Genomic DNA, 25,797 nt, shown 5'->3' with positions numbered 1-25,797 from the left:
AGCTCAACCCTGCTGCTGCCCATGGCCACTGCCAAGGGGTGTGTGGAGAACAGGTGAGCCCTCCTGTGCAGGGCTGCTGTCACACCCAGAAGTGCAGCTGGAAGGTGATCATGGAACAGCTGGAGGACTTCCGGGTGCTCTATAAAAGGAGACAGCTGCCACAACTCAGGAGGAAGGAAGACTGAGCTTACTGGGAGAGGAGTGGAGGCAGCTAAGAAACAAAGAAAGAGGAAGAAGGGACTGAGTATTGTGTGCTGATGCTTATGTACTGTGCTGTGGGGAGCAGGGTGAAACACTTCCCAATTTCAAATAAAAGGTGTGCTGTGTGGCAAAGTTGTGTCTGCCTGTCTGTGTCGGGTTAGGGCAGCTGAATGTGCCCTAGGGGTTTCTCAATGGTTTAATTTTTTTTTTCAGGGAAACTGTCTCGAGTGCACCACATAGCAGGTGGTGAGCATGAGATAGTATCCCAAAAAGAGAGTTGGTCTCTGAAGCGGAGCTCCATTGCAGCAGCTTTATTTTTTCTCTTATTTCTTATTATCCCGAGGTATCCTGTATTTACCCAACCTGAAGAGTTTCTACTACAGTATATAAACATGAGTAACAAGAAAGGGGGTCAGAAAGAAACGGAAAAGAAACCTAAAGATACACCTAAGTCTAGACAGGCATCAAGCCCGTGCAAGGTACGGCCTTTCAGAGACTGACCTGGAACAGGCAGGCGAAAGCACAGACATCCCAGGACCCCGCTCCACTGCATCATCTGCTGTCGAGAGTGAAAATGGGAGCGAAGGTGCAAGTGATGCAGGTCACGATTGCGCGCAGATTCCAGAAGATCACTTGAAACTAGAAATGGCCTTGCAGTCCGCTTTTTCATCTACTCCTCTCGAGCCAGAAGCATCGGCTGTAACAGGGGTTGCCACTTTACCCGCGGAGCGTGAAAGCCGAAACGATTTGTCCAAACTGAAGGAAATGATTGCAACAGTGGCCACAGCCATAAATGAGCTCAAGAAAGACATTCAGAAAAATATGAAGAAAGAAATAAATGGCTTGCTCAAGACAAACGAAAAGCTGCAGCTGGAGGTGCAAGAGCTGCGGCAGGATAATAAAGACTTGGAAAAACGTATACAGTGATCCCTCGCTATATCGCGCTTCACCTTTCGCGGCTTCACTCCATCGCGGATTTTATATGTAAGCATATTTAAATATATATCGCGGATTTTTTGCTGGTTCGCGGATTTCTGCGGACAATGGGTCTTTTCATTTTTGGTACATGCTTCCTCAGTTGGTTTGCCCAGTTGATTTCATACAAGGGACGCTATTGGCAGATGGCTGAGAAGCTAGATTGCTTACTTTTCTCTCTCTCTTGCGCTGACTATCTGTGATCCTGACGTATGGGGATTGAGCAGGGGGGCTGTTCGCACACCTAGACGATACGGACGCTCGTCTAAAAATGCTGAAAGATTATCTTCACGTTGCTACCTTCTGTGCAGCTGCTTCCTGAAAAGACATGCTGCACAGTGCTTCGCATACTTAAAAGCTCGAAGGGCACGTATTGATTTTTGACTGAAAAACAAACTCTGTCTCTCTCCCTCTCTCTCTCTCTCTCTCTCTCTCCCTGCTCCTGATGGAGGGGGTGTGAGCTGCCGCCTTCAACAGCTTTGTGCCGCGGTGCTTCGCATACTTAAAAGCCAAACAGCCCTATTGATTTGTTTGCTAGAAATTGTTTTCTCTATCTATGTGACATTCTGTGCTCCTGACATGCACTTCTTTGAAGAGGAAGATATGTTTGCATTCTTTTAATTGTGAGACAGAACTGTCATCTCTGTCTTGTCATGGAGCACAGTTTAAACTTTTGAAAAAGAGACAAATGTTTGTTTGCAGTGTTTGAATAACGTTCCTGTCTCTCTACAACCTCCTGTGTTTCTGCGCAAATCTGTGACCCAAGCATGACAATATAAAAATAACCATATAAACATATGGTTTCTACTTTGCGGATTTTCTTATTTCACGGGTGGCTCTGGAACGCAACCCCCGCGATGGAGGAGGGATTACTGTATATAATTGTTTTGATGCAGCCTTTAAAAGTATACTGGGAAAAATTGAGGAACACATTCAGGAAAATGCGTCTAAACTGAGAGAACTTGCCGATCAGCTGGAAGACGTTAAGCAGACATTCACGACTCGAATTGAAACAGTGGAACATTTGGCATCTACAGCCGATGGAAAAGCTACAGCTGTGAATTCCAAATGCAAAAAACTCGGAGACAGACTTGCGGCTCTGGAAGATGGATGCAGAAGGAATATTAGAATCAAAGGTCTACCTGAGAATCGTGAAAGTCCAAACCCAGTGAAACTTGTAGCTGAACTATTCTCAAAAATAACTGGAGAGGACTTTATATCAGATACAGAGATAGCGGCAGCTTATCGCATACGTGGATCAAATACCTCTAAACCTAAGACTCTAATTGTCCATTTCGAGAGATTACAATTTAAGCTTAATGTAATGGCAGTTCTCAGACAGAAACAAGGGATTGTATTTGAAAGTAACCACATTCATATTTTCCCTGATTTCTCACCCTCAACAGCTGCTAAACGTGCAGCTTTTTACAACATTAAACAGCGGTTACAGAAAGCCGATATCAGATACAGCCTCTTGTATCCTGCCAAACTGAAAGTGGATATTCAAGACAAATATATCTTCTCCACCACGGGGGAAGCCGATCCCGACACTTTTTTGAAATACGATAGTGAGTCGCATCCTGTTATGACATGGCAAGAAGATATTACCTACTGTTTGATCCGCTTGCAATGATACCATAATCATACATCCTTTTCTCTTCTCAGCCACTTTTTGTTTATGTTTTAATTACAATTACATGCATATGTGTAGAAAAAATTTGAGTAGTTTTTTTTTTTTTTTTACTATTCTAAAGGAGACTGTTTAACATCATACCCTTGGTTTATTGTTATAGTTATTATTGTATTAGGGTTTACTATGCTTATTCAGGGCTACTTTTGAACACCATTCCTTGGGTTTACTGTCTTAATATTTCAAGACTGTTGAAGATTATATTTTATGCTTATAGTATTTAGACTTTATCGGCAATAGATATCTCTACTTTTTAATCCTCAAATGCCGCTGCTGGGGGGCTTGTTTTGTTTTGGACCTGCTCTGTCTCTAGGTATGTCAGAGGACTGGGACTTTGTGAAGTGGGGTCCAGCCTCACATGGGGAGGCAAAATAGGGGGGTAGGGGGATAAGGGGGTGAGAGAAAGAGAGCAAGCTATATCTAATCTATCCTTTTAATCCTTATAATTATAATTACCAACGTAACAATAGGCTGCATGGCAATAAATCGTGGGAAAACTGGAAATTAAAGTTTAAGCTCTCTCACTTCCAGTTAAGACTACAAAATTACATGAAAAATTCAGAATCAATGTCTCCATGATAGGACAGTTAACTTTGTTAACTTTGTGAGCTGGAATGTTAAAGGCCTGAATCATGAATTAAAGAGAAAGTAAGTATTCTCTCACCTAACAGGTCTAAACACTAAAATAGTATTTTTACAGGAGACCCACTTACTAAGCAAGGTTCAGTTCCGGCTGCAAAAAGACTGGACTGGCCAAATGTTCCATTCCAGCTTTACAAAGAAAACTAGAGGTGTGGGAATTCTCATACATAGAGCAGTCCCATTTGTAGCATCTGATGTAGTATCTAATCCTGATGGGAGATATGTGATTGTCATGGGCAATTTATTTAACTGTAAAGTGATTTTGATAAATGTTTATGCACCCGATGTCGATGATAGGGAATTCATGCAAAATGTATTTGCATCCATTCCGGATGTGAACACTTATAAAATTATAATGGCTGGGGACTTTAATTGTGTTTTAAATCCACTCTTAGATAGGTCTCCTGACACAAGAAGAATGACATCTAACACTGCAAAGACAATTACAGTTTTTAACTGACCACAACTTATCAGACCCCTGGAGATTTCTAAACCCAAACTCAAGAACATATTCCTTCTACTCACCAGTGCATTATTGCTACTCAAGAATTAATTATTTTTTTATAGATAATAATTTCTTGCCTACGATTAAATCTTGCAAGTACGACGTTATTGTTATTTCTGACCATACCCCTCTGATCTTGGAGCTGAAATCATTATGCCCCACATACTCATCTCGCAGATGGCGTCTTAACCCACTTCTATTAGCAGACGAGAACTGTACAGAATTTATATCAAAACAAATCACTTTCTTCCTAGAGACAAATACATCCTCAGAGGCCTCTCAGGAATACTCTGGGAAATTCTAAAAGCCTTCTTAAGAGGACAGATTATTTCATATCTTTCCCACAGAAATAAATTAGAAACCAAGAAGGTACCAGAGCTAACCAGCAAAATTACTAGAATAGATCAAGAACATGCCAGGTGTCCAAGTGAGGCTCTTCATAGGAAAAGACAGGTTCTGCATTCAGAACTCAACCTCTTGACAACTAAAGAAACTGAACAACTCATTTTTAAATCAAGACATCATTACTATGAACACGGAGAGAAAGCTAATAAGGTCTTAGCTCAACAAATCCACAAGCAAGAAGTTCGCAATGCAATCCTAGCAATCACCAACATGAACGGAGATAAAATCATTGACCATAAAAATATAATGCACACATTTAGAGACTACTATAAATCCTTATATTCTTATATTCTTTAAAGAAGACAACACACAATCTAATGCATCTCTGGATACATTACAGATACCACAAATAGATACTTTTATTGCAGAGGAATTGGATAAACCTCTGGCGCTATCATAATTACTAGATGCTATAAAGTCACTTCAGAGCAGGAAAGCAGCAGGCCCTGATGGCTACCCTGTCAAATTTTATAAGAAATTCTCCACTCAACTAGCTCCCCTCTTATTAATAACATTTACAGAAGCTAGAGACAATCAAATTCTACCTCAAACTTTTTGCCAAGCATTAATCACTGTCTTTCCTAAACAAAATAAAGTCTTATTACAATGTGCATCATACAGACCAATTTCACTTCTGAATAATGATGATAAGATACTCTCCAAAGTCCTAGCTAGAAGGATAGAGAAAGTGCTGCCTTCAGTAATATCATGAGATCAAACCGGATTTATTAAAGGCAGACACTTAGCTTTCAATCTTTGACGCTTGTTCAATGTAATATATTCACCAGCAAAGTCAAACACCCCGGAGATATTATTATTGTTGGATGCAGAAAAAGCATTTGATATGATTGAATGGAACTACCTTTTCACTACATTAGATAAATTTGGGTTTAGCCCGAACATTTGTGCACGGATCAAACTACTGTATACTAATCCAGCAGCTTCAGTTAGTATTAACAACATTTGTTCAGACTACTTTAAACTAGAATGTGGTACCAGACAAGGATGCCCCTTGTCATCACTGCTATTTGCAATCGCCATTGAACCACTGGCAGTTCACTGTCGCAATGCTTATCAGATAAAGGGGATTATCAGAGAAGGACTTGAACAGAAAATTTCTCTATATGCAGATGATATGGTTTTATATATATCAGACCCACAAAATACTGTGCCTGCAGTCTTAACAGCACTTACAGAATTTCAAAAGATCTCTGGTCTCAGAATTAATTTGAATAAAAGCATGCTATTTTCAGTGAATTCTCAAGCATACAATATTAAATTGGACACCTTCCCTTTTATTATTGCAGATCAGTTTAAATACCTAGAGGGTAAACATCACAAGTAAACACAAAGCTCTTTATCAACAAAATTTTGCCATCTGTAAGGAAAAAATTAAGGAAGACTTGCATAGATGGTCAACCCTTCATCTCACTATGGCTGGAAGAATTAATGTTGTTAAGATGAATATCCTTCCTAAGCTTCTCTTTTTATTTCAAAACATTCCAATATACTGTATATCAATAAATCATTTTTAAACAATTAGATTCAACAATAACCTCATTTATTTGGAACTTAAAACATCCACGTATCCAAAGAGCGACCCTCCAAAGACCTAAGACAGAAGGTGGCATGACTCTACCTAACTTTCAGTTTTATTACTGGGCAGCAAACATACAAGCTATAAAAACCTGGGCACTAAATAGATGAACATACACAGGCTTGGTCCGCAATAGAAATAAAATCCTGCAGCACTTCTTTTTATTCCCTGCTTTGAGCCCCAATAAATGCAAGTTATCACTAATACACTAATAACCCAATTGTGCTTCACTCACTCAGAATATGGAACCAATGTAGAAAGCATTTTAAGATGGAGAATCTTTTATCTGTGGCACCTCTGCATGAGAACCACCTTTTTCAACCCTCGCAAACATAAGCAGTTTAAATATCTGGAAAACATTTGGGATTAAATTGCTTAGAGATCTTTATATAGACAATATCTTTGCATCCTATGAACAATTACATTCCAAATTTAACTTTCCAGCAACACATTTCTTTCACTACCTTTAAATTAGAAACTTTGTTAAACAGAACCTGCCCGATTTTCCTCATCTCCTACCTTCGTCTATGCTGGAAAAAGTATTGCTCAGTTTCGAGGACTCAGACAGCATTTCTGCAATATATAAAATTACTTTACAGTCCCTCCCTTTCAAAGATCCAAGAGGACAATGGGAAAAGGATCTCTCACTCAACATATCATAAAAGGAGTGGAAGGTAGCATTGCCGAGAATTCACTCGAGCTCCATATGTGCAAAGCATACAATTATTCAACTTAAAATTATATATCGAGCACATCTGTCTTGCTTAAAAGTGTCCAAAATGTATCCAGGGCAAGATCCAACCTGCGAATGCTGTAATCAAGCTCCAGCCTCACTGGGTCACATGTTTTGGGCCTGCACCAAATTAACATCATTCTGGACCAAAAAATTTTAAGTGCCTTTCAGACAGCCTTGGTGTCACAATCCCTCCTAACCCATTAACAGGTGTGTTTGGTGTCCTTCCAGATGGTCTTAAAGTGGAGAAGGACAAACAAACTGTGATTGCCTTCACTACACTATTGGCATGCAGACTTATTTTGCTAAACTAGAAGAATCCTAACTCTCCTCTTTTAAGTCAGTGGGATGTTTTATATTATTTGAAATTGGAAAAAATCAAATTCTCACATAGAGGATCTGTGCAGAACTTTTTCAAAACCTGGCAGGATCTAATCAATAACACTTTAGAATAAGCTTTTAAAGCACTGAGGAAGCAGATTCTCTCCGCATTTCTTTTTCTTCGTCATTTATCTTTATCCGCCTATTAAAGTCATCAATTTATTTATTTTTACTAGCTTTAAGTTTTACTCTGTTGGCCATGCTCTCTTTCTCAGGGGTGGGGGTTGATTTGTTTTCAATCCTATTTTTTGTAAAAATGTATCGATTTTATTATGGAATGATTACAATAAAATCAATAAAATGTATAAATAAATGCAAAAAAAAGAGAGAGAGAGAGTATCCCAGAAAAGAAAATATACCATGTCTCATCAGGGGCTCTGTACTTTACCTCTAAGTGATCAACTATTGTTTTTAATAATGTCACTCTCATCTGATGTCAGTTTCTACACTCTGTTTTCTTTGTTTTTTTAAAGAAACCCTCATCGTGATTCTGTCTGTTTAAAACTTGCTCACCGACTAAGTCGGTGTTGCCAGTTGTGCTTTTTTTCAGTGCTCGCCGTTTCTCTCTCTCTCTGCTCATGTATTCCCGCCTGTGTATGGATACTCCCAGCTCCTCTGCCTTTCATTCTAGACACATCCCTGAATTATACATTGGCCCGAACCAGACATCCAGTACTGTTGAAGTAGTCCCACAGAGAGAGGAGAACTTAAAAGGCCTCAATAAACACTTCAAATCATAATAATAATAATAATAATAATATCAGAACAGGCAGGACAACCACAAATGGATGTGGTGAGAGAGGACATGCAGGTGATGGGTGTAACAGCACGAGATGCAGAGAACAGGAAGATATGGAAAAAGATGATCTGCTGTGGCAACCCCTAACGGGAGCAGCTGAAAGAAGAAGAAGAAGAAGATCTTATATTTCTAAATGATGACACCAAAAATGAGAACAAATTACAAGAGCTACCACCTTGAGCAAGTGGTGCATTACATTTCAAAGGCTAGCCTTTACTAACAGAAAAACAGGGAACAAGAGTAATAAATACAGTAAATAACAGAATCTGCTCTTCAATGCTGTACAGTCTAGACTGAGAGTCTTTTTTGATACCTTCACTTGTCTGTACAGGGCAGCCTTTCAGAGAGACTTGATTTTACAGCAGGCTCTTTTTTCCAGTACAAGCTGGCCAGCTCTCTTTCAGCTCCGGCACTTTCTTATTATCGTTTGCCAGGGACGGCTGGCAGAGCTTCCCACACACCTGCTGCTGTCCTGCACGTCTGGGGGCCTGAATTTCCAGTTCAGTGAGCAGAGTAAAGCAAGTATTAGGCATGGGGCCAAATTTGAAGGCCACTAGAAACAAACAGGGGCTGACTTGTCTGTTGTACACATACATCCCTGAGAAAAATGCTCATTTTACAGCCAACTGATGTTTCTCCGGAACTGTAATAAATTCTAAGCGAATAATCATAGTTACAAGATAGATTAGTTTGAACAGATTTCTTTCACAAGTATAAAAGTGCTAAATTCTGTGTCAAAATCATAGTATAAAAGACTTTCTCAGTCACTTTTTAAATAATATCACAGTTTGAGGATGCAACAGAATGGCTGCCAGCACAGACACCCATTGTTAGGTTTCTTAGGCCCCCTTATCTTACTATTCAAATTCAAAAATGCATTAATTCTCTGACTGAACTCAGTATAAAAGTTCAATTTTGGCCCAGGATGTAATTTCTTCTTTGCATCTTATGTTTAAGTGACATCCATCCATCCATCCATTTTCCAACCCGCTGAATCCGAATACAGGGTCACGGGGGTCTGCTGGAGCCAATCCCAGCCAACACAGGGCACAAGGCAGGAACCAATCCCAGGCAGGGCGCCAACCCACCGCAGGACACGCACAAACACACCCACACACCAAGCACACACTAGGGCCAATTTAGAAACGCCAATCCACCTGACCTGCATGTCTTTGGACTGTGGGAGGAAACCGGAGCGCCCGGAGGAAACTCACGCAGACACGGGGAGAACATGCAAACTCCACACCGGGAGGACTCGGGAAGCGAACCCGGGTTGTTTAAGTGACACAAACAATTAATACAGTTAGTTATTGTTGCCTTTATATAACTTACAGAGTAAACTAAAACCCTGCATATAAGGTTGACTGGTTTATACTGATTGTTTTTTTATGTCACCCACAAGTGGCCCCTTATATTGGGATGGTACAATTCATCCAAGCGTGTGTCCATTCATTTCACCCCAACCAATGTCTTTCAAATGCATTCTCTTCTCGATCACCTTCAAAGAAATTCCATCCCTGAAAGAAGGCAGGGATTTGGTGCGGTATATATTTCCCCCTTCCTAAAAGAGACATTTCTGCAAATTATTCACCTTTATTTTCTAGCTGGTATATACTTCTTTTAGTCCTATGTTTCTTAAACTATGGTCAAGGAGGCATCTGTGGTGAGTCACCACATGATTGAGTAGTAAAATTAGCAGAGTCCCTCTAGCATACCATCTTCTGTTTACTGCACAAGTCTGTGAATTGAGACATGGCTTATAAACAACACCAATGACAGATCACAGAGAGCCTTCGTTTCTGTGACACAAAAACATAATAAACAGTCTCCACAACTCCACTACCACCTCTCCCACATCCAGTGAAGCGATCAAACTGAGATGAATGAAAGGCAAAGACACATAAGAGAAACAGGGAGGATGAAAGGATTTTCAGGGTGTTAGGGGTTCATATGTTGCTAAATGTAGTTTTAGTGGCCATGGGTACCTGGTCTGTGCCTCATCACGTGTTCACCGTTGCTGCATACATGTAATCCAAACTTGCAACAGAGGTGCAAAGAAGATTTCATATTAAGCTTAATGTGTTTCAGTGAGGAAAAATTCCTTCTTGTAACCTGTATTTTAAAAGTGGTTTAATAAATTTCAATGTAATGGAGGTGCGAATGACATGTATGTTGGACCACTGAGAACTGGTAGAACAGTAGAAAATATCTAAAGGGTGAGACAGGTTCTAGAGTGCAGAGCCTTCAACATTCTACATGGTCAAGGACCATCGGTATCATTAAATATTTCAGACTGAACTGTTCACCAAATTCTTCATCAAGATTCATCTTATTACCAGTAAAGAATGCAAATAGAAAAAGCTTTTAGGAATAATTTAACTATCTACCTTTTTACTCAGTTTTTTGAAATGTTAAATAAAAATGTGGATATGCTAAATAATTTTAAACTGCTACTGGAGGAGCATATTTGAAAAATGTTATAAAAAATGTTATTTAAAACAAGGTAAATAAACTACATTGATTCATTATTTTTTGAATACTATGTTCCTTAGTCAAGTGACTAAGTCAAGTGACCATTCATACTATCCTTTCAAAAATCACCATATCCTCCCTCCACACAACTTAAAAAGAAGAATTTATTTCTCTTAGCCTTACTGAAGTTTACAATACATATTCACACTGGCAATGTTATCCCTCAGGAATCTATTCCCAGTTTTAAATAATAATTATTGTTTTATTAACAAATAGTTGTGCTGTTCCCTCTTTTAGACAGGTTGAAATCTACAGTAAGTAAATAATGTAGACCTCAGTGTTAACATTTGCAATGGATCATGCAGTGCACATGTCTCTGTAATATGTCATTTTGTATGGGATTTGTGAAAGCAGTGTGTGACTGGCACCCACAACCAGCTGGATGGAAGGACTGGGGGAGAAAGAGGATTCACAAGGCACTACCTTCCAGGGATGCTAGAGGGCAGCCCTCCTGGGTGGCTGTGGCACCATGGATTTCTGCAGGGCACCCTGGGAGTTGGAGTTTGGTACAGCCCTGTTGGATTCTGTGAGGGCTGCCAGGGGGAGCTGCAGAGCCCTACATTGGACTTCCACCACAGCTAGGAGTGATTCCAGGTAACGCTGATGAGCCACCTGGAGCACTCCCAGGAGCTGAATAAAAGAGCCGCCCCATTCTATTCGGAGAGCCAGAGTTGGGTGGAAGATGGCGAAGCTCATCAAGAGGAGTGGAGGGGGAGAGAGAAGAAAAAAGAGGAGGAAAGAGAAGAGAACAGAGGAGTATTTTGTGCAGGGAACTGTGCTTTGGAACCGTGCTGTGAAGATGGGAGACAAGAGAAAGCGTTTCCCACGTCGAAAAATAAAAGTGTGTGTGTTGAACTTGTGTCCTGTGTCTGTCTGTGTCGGGTTTGGGCAGCAGAAGCACCATCTTGGGCCACACAGTGTTAATATTTGCGATGTATCATCTGTTTGAATGAAGAATGCAACACATTTTAGTAAAAAAACGTTTCTGATGCGCCCTCTTTTGGAATAACAGAGACATAGCAAACGGATTAATGCACACATACACACGTGGACACACAGACACACACACAGACAGACAGACACTCAGACACTTATATCTTTTTATTAAGGTGGATTTGCTTGCTTTGCACTTTCCTGTTTTAGTAATATTCATGTTAGAATTATGCTTGAGTGGAAACAAAAACTCACATGGCCATTGCATTTGCAATATATGGCTCCACTGTCACTATGATAATTATCATCTTCATGAGTCCTGGTTTTCTTATTTGGATCATTAGGTTAAAAAGTTTAAGAACCCCTTTTATAGGCTGTGGGAACTATTAAACTGTTTGTTATAGATTCAGTTTTTCAGATTTGAACTGCTTAATCCTGGGTATGTCATTAATCTGCCTCCAGCCCTGCATGTAGGCCCTCCAACCTGCAGGGGAAAAACCTGGGGGTTGGTGGCAGAATTGGCACTCCAGCCACCATAAAAAACCTCACACCTGAACTAGTGTGGTGCTGAGGTGTCACCCATTGCATGGCTGCACTTGGGTCCTAATCTGGGACCCTGAGTTGGTTTGTCATGTGGTGGGTGCAGAAATGCGCTGTATCAGCACGTGCTCCTAACCTTTCCTCTCTTATTGATTCAGCCCACAATTTCAGGATGTCATGTATGGTGTTTGTCTTCTTGTCATTTGGCCTGTTTGGCTAACTCCTATAATTTTCCAGATTTTCAAGCTGACTGTGTCCATGCATGATGGCACCACTTGATGACTGTTTACACTGAATGACTGCACTAGCATGTGACAGTGTTGCATCCAATTTTCCCCATTAGAGAAACTCAAGAATGGTGGGGAATCTGCCAGCACAGAATATTACCAGTATATACAGGAAATTATGAATACATTACACGCTGCTGTGAAAAGACTAAAGGTATTATTCAGTATTGATACATGTCCGTTCTTGCAAGTGGTATGAGACATTTAGATTCAGCATCAGTTTTTATCCACCGGTTATAAAGCTATTCAACAACAACTGTCACTGATAGCCGCTGTAGTGTTTCCTGAACATATTGTCTAATGTTATATTTAATGTTTATCTTTGTTCATATTCATTGTCTGTTGCTACTGTCACAAGTCTGTGGGAGGGATGTGGGTAAGAATTTCATTATAGTAAAGTGAACTTTTCACTTTCTAGCACAGTGTTGGGCGAGTGTTGTTCAGCAAGAGTAGGGGTCTCCTCACATATTGAAACACATATATAGTAAGCCTGCAACTGGCTGAGGGAACTTCCCATCAACTGCCTCTTTATTTTTATTTACAATAGTAACAAAAATCCTTCACAGGTGATTTTTAACAATCAACAAAACATTTTCAGTACCTGACATTTAGAGAAAAAATGGTGTTATATATTACCCTATGTTATCATGTAGTTATCAACCTGTCCACATGCCAAAACACACACACGCACACTTTGATAACACTGATGTATTTTTTTTTGTCCAAATCTGCTATTTCCAATACACAGTGCATAACAGGAGCATTGCATTAAACCACGCATGTCTAAGTAAACATGCTGTGACACCAAACGTGCCAGAAGTTCATTACATAGGTCATGGCCTCTTTCATTGCTTCATGCTACTTCAAAAACTGAGGTCATTCTTGAGCACCTACTTCTGCCCCACTAGAAGTATTGATTCATTGCTGGACACAAGCACTAACAAATCCACGCTTACTCATGCCAGGACGGTTTGGAGTTGCCAATCACTGAAACCTGGGTAGCTCAGGCTGTGTTCATGGATGCTGGAAAGAATTGCACATGGATAAAGGAAGAGAGTTAAAACTTCACACATGGGTAAAGTTCAGGCTCAGGGATCTGAGGCCGTCAGGGAGCAGCATGAAATTTTGTTCCATCCTGTGTCGCTTCACACAAACATTTATGCAGATGAAGTTATGTGCTTACAAATGAATGAAAATATACATTCCAAGGAATTCACGCCTAGGAACATCAGCTACATGTGTATATGCAGTTCTAAGCACTGCTACTGTAACATGTGTCTGCTTGGGGGGCACGTGACAAGCCATATGAAATGACTCTGGGGGGGTATTCATTTTAATCCAGATTTGCATGCCTGTTTACTAATGGAATTTATAGGGTATTTCTTTTTTTTCTGGACCCGATCACCACTCCTGACAGATGTATATCCCCTCCGAGGTCTCCCAGATAGAATTATTTCTCCTACAAAGACAACAGGCAAACTGCCCTTAGCTTCCCTCCAACTGTTCTTAGCCTTGCCCCATGGCCTTCTTGTGTGGAGCTCTGGTTCCTCCAGTTGCGGTTGTACTGCCTGACTATGTCTGAATGCTCACACTTCCAGAGTTGACCTATAACAAGAAGTGTTCTCAATCCCCTTAATAGTGGTCTCCCCTGTGCATTCAGCTTGACAATGTAGAGCAGAAAATGACAATACATTGTGGCCAGCAGGGAGCGTGCCAACTCCCCAAACACCCAACACAGACAGGCTCGGACATAAGTGTAAAAGCACAAGAGTGTTTATTTGTGGGAAACTCTTCCAATAAGTTTTTCCCTCACCACAACCAAAAGTACAATAAGCACAGCACAATGCAATACTTTGTCTCTTCCTCTCTCTGTCTTTTCTTTGTCTCTGCCTCCTCCACTCCTGCTGCAAGCATTGTCCTCCACCTCCCGACTCTGGCTCCTCAGTGTGAGGCAGACAGCTCCTTTAATCTCCCATCTGGGAATACCCCGTACTCCACGGATGTGGTCCGAAAGCACTTCTGGGTGAGGCAGAAGCTCCATGAAGTAGGACTCCTCGATCCCTGTGACACCCTCTGGCAGCACCCACGGAACCCAACAGAGCTGAGTCGAAGAACTCCATGTTTCAGGCTGCCCTGTGGGAATCCGAGGCACCGCTGCAACCCTGGGGAGGGTACCATCTAGCGCTCCGGGAGAGATAATGCCCAGCACACGTTCTCTCCGTCGACCCTTCTGATCCAAGGGGATTCCCAGCCAGGTAAGAACACAGGCGCCATCCCTCACAACAAACAAATAAGAAATGCACATAAGTACAGTATACCAGCAGCCATATCCATGTGAAGCCCTAAACGCTGTTTCTCCATTAAAATGATGTGCTCTCTGATTAGTTAGTTTACTTTGTTACATTTCTGTGTGCACTTGTCCACACTCAAATAACACGGCAAAACATTTGCTGCTGGCATATACTCAAGTGAAGCTACAAGAATATCCATCTCTTTGTGTACATAGACACATTCACATCCCTTTACATTAAAACAGAAGTACACATTGGAACTGATGCTCACTGCCCAGACTCAGACAGCTACTTCATATGGGCCCAACCACACCTCCAACTTGCCTTGTCTTTAAGTAGCAGCAAATTAATTATCTACAAAACAACATGTGACTCCTGCCACCATACTAAGAAATCTTTGGCATCGGCCTGTGCTTAAATACTGGGCGTGTGACATCACCATTTTGGGTTAATCTCCTCCCTCTGGCTACTTTAGATGCAGCACAGCCACAGAAGCCCAGACTGAACTGGGAGGAAGAAAGTGTGTTGCTGGAGGGGTATCAGCTCTCTGCAGTCTCTAAGCACGTCAGCCGGCTCATCTGCTAAGGTAAGGGTCTCATATGTGCATGTCAGACTCCTCCTGGTCTTATTCTGAAGGTGCAGTGAAACAACAAGGGAGCTCAAACCTCAGAATTAATCATAATGCATCTAAGTGATATCTAATGCCAAGTACAAATCTAGAAGCAGTTTGAATTTATTTGTTAAGCATGCTTTGTAATCACAGAGAGTCGTACAATCCGTAAAGGATCACAGTGCATTTGTCTCACCAGCTCAGTATGTAAGTTTACTGAAAAGCAGTGCTGCCATCATCCACAGACCAAGTGGACTCCAAATTGAGGCAGGGACACGTTTACCTCTGTAGCCTTGTGAGAATCTGGGGGTCTTAAAAAACACGCAGCAGAGGAAACATCAATGTGGAAAGCAGGAATCTCATGAAATGCACTGTACAAGCCTGTCACACGGAAGGGAAATGTCTGGAGACTGTGCACTGGGTGTCAGCCACTAGGGTGGCAGAAGAAATGATACCTTCTGATTTATTACCTTGCTAAAACAGATGATTTTTGAAATGTGATCACATATTACACCTGTGGACAAAATCAACCATGAGCTGTTGCTTGCAAAGCAGCCCGTCATTAAACAGATCTGAAAATTGACATGCCACCACCTCTGCGTATCATCTGCCAGCTGGGATACAAGTAACATTTATTTTTAGACTTTAGCCCTGGTCCAAATGGTAAATACTAAAGCAGCTGTCTCATCTTTTAATGTAGCATTAGGAGGCTAGGGCAGCTGGATGAAATGTGTGCTAATGTTGGAATCCTAGCACCATCATCATCACTTTGATCACAGCTCCAAACTCTCACATATTAATTTACCTGTGCGCAAGTAATTGTAACAATTAGATAGGAATGGATTATAATAACCATGCTCACTTTATTCCTTCAGCAAATCATATTTTGTATATAAGATTAACTCCGAATCGGCCTGTTCTAGAGTATGTATGTGTGTGTGTGTGGCGAGATGCCATGTGATGAGCTGGCATCATGTCCAGAAATAGTTCTCACCTTGTACTTAGTGTTGTCAGGACAGGCAATAACTCCTCACAAAAGCAAACTGGACAAGTGGATTAGAATGGATGTATTTCAGTGTATTTTCAACCTAAATTAATTGCAAAATGCAAGTAAACTGTTAACTTTCATTTTAACTTTAACCGTAGGTTATTTATTTTGTAACTCATTTAACTTCTTTTTTCCAAATTGACAAATATGTTTTGGAGTGCTGGATAACTGGATCATTATCAAGCTGTCCTCACATTTTCCCTTTTCTAGAACTGACTTTTCCACCCAAGTTCAAAATTAGCTTGAAGAATGTTTTATCGAATTTCTCAGTTCAGATAAATTATTCTTCCATCGATCATGTATCCCACTTTACACACTTCAAGACTGCAGTGACCACATTCTATCCATGCAACAGCTGGTGTAAGGGTAGAGCCAACCCTGGATGAGGGACCAGCCAAGTACAGCAATTTAGTGGACACAATTAGAAACACACATCTTTGGAATGAGGGAGGAATATTTGTGTATGTGGAAAATATCCCACTCCTGCAGGGAGACACACAGAGAGGGCCATCTATCATACGCTTACTCATACTGGATCAGTGAGTGACCCACAAAAGCACAGGAAGAACACGTCAACACCACAGAGGCAGTGCCCAGTCTACAGCAGGGCACAGCCACAGCCACGTTCACTCCTATCATAAGCAGACACTGGGCTCACAATTGCTGGCTCAGTCGTAGCCAGTATATTACAGTGAGCAATTCACTTAACCTTTCTCTGCTCCAATGCAAATATGTGAACAATGGTAATTGGAACTGTACAATGCTTATATGTCGCCTTGGACAAACGTGCCATCCAAAAAAATAATAACAACAAAACCGGATCAATGCAGAGTCACCAATTAACCAGATAAAAACACATGCAGACATGAGTAGAGCATGTTAACTAAACACGGACAATGATCAGGATGAGATTTGAAACAAGTCCTCGGTAAGCTCTGAGGAGGCACCATGTTGCCCTAAATTAATAAAATCTGTACTAACTAAATTAGTTTCTATCACCTTTCCTCCCAAAATAAGCAGAGTAGTAGAACAAGTAGGTCTGCTGTCTCACATCACTTTTTAATGTTTACTGGGGTTCCTTCCATGTGATATTTGCATGTTTTTTCTGTGTCTTCCCAGTGGCAATTGTTAATTGTATATGTGACCATGTAGGTTTTCTTTGTGCACTCCAGCTTTATGCCACATCTCAAAGAATTGTGGTAAGCGGCATTTCTAGATAGGCCTAGTGTTTGTGTGTGTGTGTGTGTGTGCGCACGCGCGTGTGTGTGTGTGTATGTGTGGGTGTCCCACTAATAATAATAATAATAATTCTTTGCATTTATATAGCGCTTTTCTCACTACTCAAAGCGCTTAGCAATTACAGGTTAAGGGCCTTGCTCAAGGACCCAACAGAGCAGAGTCCCTTTTGGCATTTACAAGATTCGAACCGACAACCTGCCGATTACCAGTGCAGATCCCTAGCCTCAGAACTAATGACTAGTATCCCATGCAAAGATGATTCCTGCCTTAGGTCTAATGCTGCATGGATAAGTTCTGGTTTGCCAGGACTGCACAGAAGACCACAATCATTCAGAAAATAGATGGAAGAACGAATGGATACCATATGCTGGCATATGCAAGCTGAGTAACTGTTTGGGGACATACGACAAGTGTTTTGGACATAAGTAGACATAATAGTACACCATTTAGAATCCAAAAAGACAAGAAACCACCCAGAGTCCATCAGTTTTCTAAATCCACCTCATTGAGATAGATTTGTCTTGTAAAGTTGCACTTAAAATGTAAATGTTGCAAGGAACCGCATTTCAGATATCCTGCTGGAAGGCACAAAAGTGCACAGTTTCAAATTCTAACATGACTGCTGAAAAAAACAATATTTCAAGAATGCCACTTTGCATATGCCACTAAGTTTAAGAGTACATTAGAGCCACCAGCATATTTTGTGATAAACCCCAGATCCTCATGTAAGTATATACAAGTTGTCACAATCTTTTAGATATTTCTATAAAAGAAAGCTCTTAGTTGTTGTTCTTAACAGTGAACAGTGTTTAAACTGGAAACATTAAGGCAGGGTACACTGAAATTTGTGCACTCAACCACCCCACAATTTTTTGAAAGTGAAACCTCTAAAATAACCCATCCAATCATGTAGGTTATGTCAAAAGTACACAAACAGCATACAGAATATAATCCGATTCTCAAATAATGCATTTTTTGTGTTTTCTTTCACTAAGAATTCTTAAAGCTTTTTTGTGCACTTTTGAATATCTGTGAAATATTTATGTTCTTTCTTAGTGAAGTTTCCTAACTAGCTTTGTTTGCTAGTTCACTTATTACATTCATTTGACAGATAAAGTCCTCTGCACATAGATGAACATTTAGTGACTTGCACATTCCTATTAGCCAGTTGTAATGTTTTTTATTTAAATAATCAAACTTCTACTTTATCCAGCACTCCAGATGATCACCTTGCTCAAACGCAGTGTCATCATTGTTGTGGCTTTCAGAATTTTCTGTGTCCTTGCCATGATGAACACAGAAAGGGGGTGATGAGAGATCTCTGTCGTTTGTGATAATATTGTAGTCTGGCTCTGCTTCTTCCATCTTCTTTCTGTATGCAGAAGCTCACATTACACTGCTATGTACATACTGAACAATTTGAATTCTACAGGCTTCCACATTATCAATATTCGTCCATCTGTGAATGAATGTTATATTACAAGGTTGACTTCTTCTTACATATCCTCTATAGATCTGACACGTGAGAAAAACAAAGCTGTTAACTGTAAAACTGCAAGGTGCAAGATCATCCCTTGGTATACTGTCAGGTGTTAGAATGTAAATAGAAGGTGTAAGAAGTGAGTGAAGCTTAAATGAAAAGTTCCTGGCTGCTCCCACCCACTTCACATACTGACATTGAACAAAGTAAAGCTATTCTGCTAGAAAACTACAGAGAACTATTTGAAAATGTAACCAGGAGAAAAGATGTAGTCAAAAGCTGAAGAGTCAAAGATCAAAAGATTAGACCAACTGTAACCAACACTAAATTGGAAAATAAAAATTCGGATTTGCGTATCAGTAGGCTTTGTGCCCTAGGAACCAAGTTACCCGAACTATTCTCTAACATTTCAGTTATTATTGACCACTCTGATACTGATTTTTCTGATCATAAAATAGGTCATTACGACATCAAATGACGAGAAGAATTCATAATTAATTGCAGAATTACGATCTTTGAGGGTTCCTCTAGTGTGCCTCTTTCTCATGCATGACTTGGCTCAAAAACTAATCAGTACATACTGTAGCCACCTCATAACAGGCTTGAGAAATATTATTATTATTATTATTATGTTTCCAGTTTGGTGTTTTTCCATCCAGCTGTTTTAGCTCTAGACGGTCCTCAAGAAAATGTGACACACAGATACCCAATCAGGAGAACCTAAAACATCGAGATCCATCGAAAGTGGAAAGAACGAAATTTTTAACGAATCAAAAGTTTTGCCGGCACAAAGCAAAAAACAAAGTCAAAAATACAAGTGTAAATCAAACCCTTAAAACCTTGCAGAAAAAGGATTTGTAAAACACAATAGAACAATGGCCAAAATAGGGTTTTGGAATTTGTCAACTTCTTCAACAGGAAACTGAAATTTCTGAGCAGGTTCTAACCCCACAGTACAGTTGGGCAGAGGTCAAAGGCACAACCCTAGAACACAGAAATAATCGTAGATATAGAAACACAAGATAGTTATGATCATAAGCAAGTGATAATGGTTGAAATAAATTAACAAAAATAAAAGTAAGCTTTAAATAAAAAAAAAAAAACTAATGAAAGAATATTAATCTACAACATTAAAAAAAACACAGGATCAAAACCCTGAAAACAAATAAAGGAAAGACAGGCTAAATAAAAATAATTGGCCCAGTGTAACAAGAGTTAAGTACTTAAAGGCAAGGACAAAACGTAATCAGGGATCATTATTGAAAGGACTACATTACAAAATCACAAAGTCAAACAGGTGTTCTGTCTTAGAAGAGAGGATTTTCATAAAACGATCAGGGAATATAACACGATCAAAAACAAGTATGTGCAGGGGACAAAACCAAAAAGTTCATCTCATTTTTTTGGCAAGTCAGAAACATAGACAAGAATCAAAACCATAGGATGAAAGTAAAGTCAGGTTGCCAAGATCAAAAAGCAAAAAGAAACACACATAAATTCTTTGGTTTATTTGCACGAGGATGCCTGAATGGTGTGTAATATGGCCATTTATAAGGTTGCCTTGCTCTCTTCTCTCTTGCTTTCTGAAGACATCATGTAATGTACATTCCTGGGTAATTCTAAGAAGTTACTTCGGCAAAGGCCAACATGAATATCTCAATATGAGGCAGGCCATCAACATTCAAAATGGAGTTGTGAAAAGATGGTTAAAAATTATAACTACATCAGTTAACAAGATAGGGAATAATAAATCCCAGAGATTTATGATTAGCTGCAAAAAAAATCCCAGAAGCTTACTAGGAAAGCCATAAAAAATCAATTAATTACACCAATGACAACAAAAGGACCAAAAGAAACTCAAAAGAAAGTTGGGATAAAATAAAGGCAAAGCCATAAAACATTCTTAGTAAGTTTCTTGCGCCTTTATTAACAAACAAAATGCAGATGCCCTATGAGAACATGGTCCATTCTTTAAAGGCATTTTCGCACTCCTAGTCCTTGTGTTTGTTCCAAATCTGAGGATGATTTATTGCTTTGCTTCAATTTCCAGTTAGTTCAGTTTTATTTCACACTGCAAATATTCAAGTGAACTAAATATATCAATAAACACTCCACAGGCGTGTCATGGACTTCATTCATTGAACAGAAATATTTTTTTTTCCAGGGAAAAAATATCATTGAGCTTCGACAAGAGCTTCGTGTTTGTTCACAGCCACATTTTTCATAATTATTTGGTTTACTAAACATAGCTGTATGAATAAAATGTCTATTATTGAATAACTGGAAAATTACTTGAAAAACATGTACTATTACACATGGTATGAAACGGGCAAGTGTACAAAAGAAGGCAAACACTGATGTGCTTCAGATTTACAACTGCAGACATATCACTTGAATCTGTTTAACTGTATGAGGTTGAATATTTACTCCCCAGCAGCCACCATATGAACGTAACTTTAATTTAGATTATCTCAAATGAAATGTCTGCTGTCTTAACTTTTATAACTACTTGTTAATATTGTTCAGTTTGGAATGTTTGATTAACATTTATTACAAATGTCACAGTTAATGCATCCAAATCATTCGCAAAAGCCACTTACAGTGAAAGGATGCCCTACCTGCGTGCATCATTTTCGTGTTGTAACATTAGGGGGTTTGATCATCTGTCTCACAGGGAACTGCTATTCATTTCTCTTCACCTCTCTATGTGCTGTGATCAACCTTGATCACAAGTGAATTTATACTATTTTTTTTGTTTTCTTTTATCCACTGATATACAATCGTGTGCACGAGGAGCATTTATCAGGTCCCTGATCAGGCGCTAGACTTGCACTGATTGACTTGTAATTGTGCGTGTTGTTTTTGTGTATCATTTTTATGCCAATGTGCATATTTACTTTTTATTGTTGTTAATGCTTTATGTTAACCCTTGACTCATTATGCTGTGAATGAGATTTCTTAATTATAGACCGTAAAGGCCTGGAGTGACAACCATAGCATGCACAATTTCACCTGTAATGCACAGACTTTCATGTACAGTCAAAGTAAAAAGTATGTGAACCCCTAGGAATTATCTATATTTATGTCTAATTCCCATATAAAACATGGTTGTATCTTCATGTCAGTCACAATAATAAACAAACACAGTGTTCTATAACTTAGATACACAGATTTTCAGAGAATTTTTGACCATATTGAATAAATCATTCAAACTGTGAAACTGAAGGTTGGAAAAAGTAAGTGAACCCTAAGCTAATGACTTTTTAAAAAATTGTTAATCTAATCTACATAAGGCTGGAAAGGGTTACAAAGTCATCTCAAAGATTTTAGATATTCATCAGTCTACTGTTAGGCAAGTTGTCTATAACTGGAGACAATTTGGTATTGTGGCTACTCTGCCTAGAGGTAGGCGTCCTGCCAAGATGAGCACAATGCAAAGTCAGCAATGAGGTAAAGAAGAACCCTAGAGTGACAGCAAAGAACTTGAAGAAGTCATTAGAACTGGCTAACATCTCTGCTCATGAGTCAACTACAGTATACGCAAAACATTGAACAAGAAAGGAGTCCATGGCAGGACACCAAGAAGGAAGCCACTGCTATCAAAAAAGTACATTGCTGAATGCATGAAGTTTGTGAAAGAGCACTTGGACATTCCACAACGGTACTGGGAAAATGTTTTGTGGAATGATGAAACCAAAATTGAACTATTTGGGAGGAACAAGCAGAATTTCATTTGGTGTAAAAAGGGCACTGCATATCAACATCAAAACATCATCCCTACAGTAAAGTATGGTGGAGGGAACATCCTGATTCGGGCCTGCTTTGCTGCATCATGGCCTGGACAGCTTGCCATCATTGAGGGGAAAATAAATTCACAAGTTTATCAACAAATTCTCCAAGATAACGTGAGGGTGTCTGTCCATCAACTTAAGCTCAGAAGAGGCAGGGTGATGCAACAGGACAATGACCTCAAACATCGCAGCAAATCAACAGCACAATGGCTTCAGAAGAACAAACTCCGCCTTTTGGAGTGGCCCAGTCAGAGCCCAGATCTCAGTCCTATTGAGATGCTGTGGAATGACTTGAAGAGAGCGATACACAGAAGACAAACAAAGAATAAGGAAGAGTTAAGGCAGTTCTGCAGGGAAGAATGGGCTCAAATTCCCTCTGCACGATGTGCAGGTCTGATCTGCAGTTACAGGAAGCGCCTGGTTGAGGTCATTGCTGCCAAAGGAAGGTCAACCAGTTATTAAATCCCAAGGTTCACTTACTTTTTCCACTACCACTGTGAACGTTGAATGTGTTTGTAAAATAAAAACATGAAAGAGTAGAATTTTTTATGTGTCACTGGCTTAAGCTCATTGTGTATATCAGTACCTGTGACTTAGATGAAGATCAGATCACTTTTTATGACCAATTCATGCAGTAAACCAGATAATTCCAAAGGATTCACATACTTTTTACTTTGACTGTATTTAGATCAGTCCCATGTTGGATCACATTCACACCTCATGCAAACTGCTCCTGGGTTTGCTGGGTACTGCACCATGACCACGCTTTCCAAAGGGTCTTGATGCAATTGCTTTGTTCTACAGCAGAGTGCAATTGGTGTGTTCACATCTGCTTAAACAAACCAGACTTTCAGGGAAATCAAACCAGAGTTTGAAAAAGACACACCAAATGAACTACCGTATATACTCATGTATAAGTTGAGTCTTGAAACCTGAAAAATCGATCATAAAATCAGACCCCGATTTATACGTCTATTCAAAAATGCGACCCTTCATATTTTTTTTTTTACATCTTATTGCTTCCTCCAATCTCGCACCAGTTTCTCAGACATATTGAATTTTTGTTGCAGCAGCGTAGTTACCAATTTCTTTCGCCACTTCAACGACTTTTAATTTGAAACCAGCTTCATATTTTCTTCTGATCAAACGCTCCATCGTTGATAAGAGACGCTCTTATGATAAAGGTGTATGAGGGTGTGAGATACAAAAACAGTACAAAACATCGCTTCGGAATAGTTCAGGTAGTACCATGTGGTCATATAGGCACAATACATAGAAAAAAAGGCTGTGTGCTCTGTGGTTACTCTATCAGGTGGGCATTAGCATATCATAATATCTTGGACCAATAGCGTGAGTTTTCCACATTCAACTTACACAACTGGCATTATAAAATACCAGAAAGTATACAGTAAAATCAAGCCCCGACTTATCCATGAGTATATATAGTAGGTGTGAAAACACCTTTAAAGATGGCAGCCATGAGCATGTGACCACAGCCCTGTGACATCACACACACTCAGGTAACTCCTAGCAATGCATAGTGTCTTAGCAACCAATTCCAAAAAAAACAGAGTGTCACAACTTTACAATTAAACAACTAAAGGAATGTTGAAAGAAATGGATAAAGATCTGTATTTTTTACTTAATTATAACAGTTGTACAGACTTTCTGTTGTTGTGTTGTTTTTTTTTCTTATACTGTGATGTTTGACACTGTTTTTTAGCACTACTGCCTCAAAACTTTTAAAGTCTGGGTTCAAATCTTAGACAGTTCACTGTGTGTGGCATTTGCAGGTTTATGTAGGTCCTTCAATTTTCGTCCAATATGTCAAAGAGGTGCAAGTTAGAACAAATGGTGATTGTAACCTGGTCCGGTGTGTGAGTGCACCCTATGATGGACTGCCATCTTGCACAGAGCTCAAGCATCCTGTGACCTCAAATGAAAGGAGTTTGAGAATGTTATATTTATTATATACTGTATCAATTACAAATTTTAATTTGAAACATACCATATAATTTCATGTTGTTCTCCCTTTCAGGATTTTAACCCAGGACTTCCTCACAAAGTCCCATCAGATCAATTGTGACCTGATTCACCTACAGAGCATCTTGTGATCCTACGTCCTAGCACGGTGAAGAATGGACCGCTCCACACAAGAACTCTTCTTAAACTTTATGATTGTCTTAATCACAGTGCTGCTCATGTGGCTGCTGGTGAAATCCTACCAAGAATAAGAGCCTCTTCGAACCTAACAAGATTCCCTGCTGCAGAAGCCTGCATCTTTTGTATCGATTATTGAGTTAGGATGTGAAGGCGGTCTTCAGAGCAAAAATGAGTGTCTGACAAAGTCTGCAATGCCTCTTTGGGAAAAATGGAGGCTTTAAGCTTTGTAGCAGCTAGAATGCATTGCTGTATCTGCACCCTCATGTCTTTTTGAATAAAATAAAATGGTCCCATGTTGTCTTGTTGACATACACTGAGCTAATTAATGGTGTTTGAAATCAATACTGCTAACCATACTTGAAAACAGTTTTTTAAAAAAAAAAAGCTTACAATGTTTGTCCTTCAGATCAATATTGACAAAATAATTTTTCTGCTAGTACTGAAAAGGCAGATCACAAAAGCACAAGATCAAAAAGTAAGGGAAAAAAAAAAAACAAATCAAAACCAAAGTCATAATGCCAAAAATACCAAAGCCAAATAAAAACAAAAACCAATAAATTGTATACTTGTATTGTTTCACCACCATCTTTCATAGATTTGACATGATGACATCACACATTGCACTTTCTAGTGGAACCATGCGTCAGCAACAGGGGAGTTATTAGGTGCTCTCCCACTGAGGGAACTGTTTTGAGGAACCAGCAACATTTTTAGATTTAGAAACTCATTAACTTTTTTAGTATTCCTATTGCAGGGACTCAGGCCATTTGTAGATCCTGGTAGGTAGTATCATGGGTGAGGTTTGGGCAATGAATTATGTTGACTGGATGACAATTTTAAAATCTGTTAGTAGTGTGGATTTTGGAGTTGGAGGACCACACTTTACACTGCATCACACTTTGTAGCCACCTTCATGGTGCATTGTGCCATGCACTGCATCAAAGTAATAAGTTGT

General features: G+C 39.6%; 1 protein-coding gene across 1 annotated transcript; it reads left to right on the top strand.

The window, feature by feature from the left end:
- Positions 1 to 14,947: 14,947 nt before the first annotated feature.
- LOC114651434 (sarcolipin) lies at positions 14,948 to 25,135 on the top strand. Its single transcript, XM_028801315.2, has 2 exons — positions 14,948 to 15,097; positions 24,718 to 25,135. The coding sequence occupies exon 2, from the start codon at positions 24,818 to 24,820 to the stop codon at positions 24,911 to 24,913; it is 96 nt and encodes a 31-aa protein (XP_028657148.1). The 5' UTR covers positions 14,948 to 15,097; positions 24,718 to 24,817; the 3' UTR covers positions 24,914 to 25,135.
- Positions 25,136 to 25,797: the final 662 nt, after the last annotated feature.

This window comes from Erpetoichthys calabaricus, chromosome 4 (assembly GCF_900747795.2).
Source record: "Erpetoichthys calabaricus chromosome 4, fErpCal1.3, whole genome shotgun sequence".
NCBI lineage: Eukaryota > Metazoa > Chordata > Cladistia > Polypteriformes > Polypteridae > Erpetoichthys > Erpetoichthys calabaricus.
This window is presented reverse-complemented; position numbering and strand designations above follow the sequence as displayed.

Coding starts and splice junctions, on each gene's coding strand:
- LOC114651434 (XM_028801315.2), top strand. CDS start 24,818: ATGGACCGCTCCACACAAGAACTCTTCTTAAACTTTATGATTGTCTTA.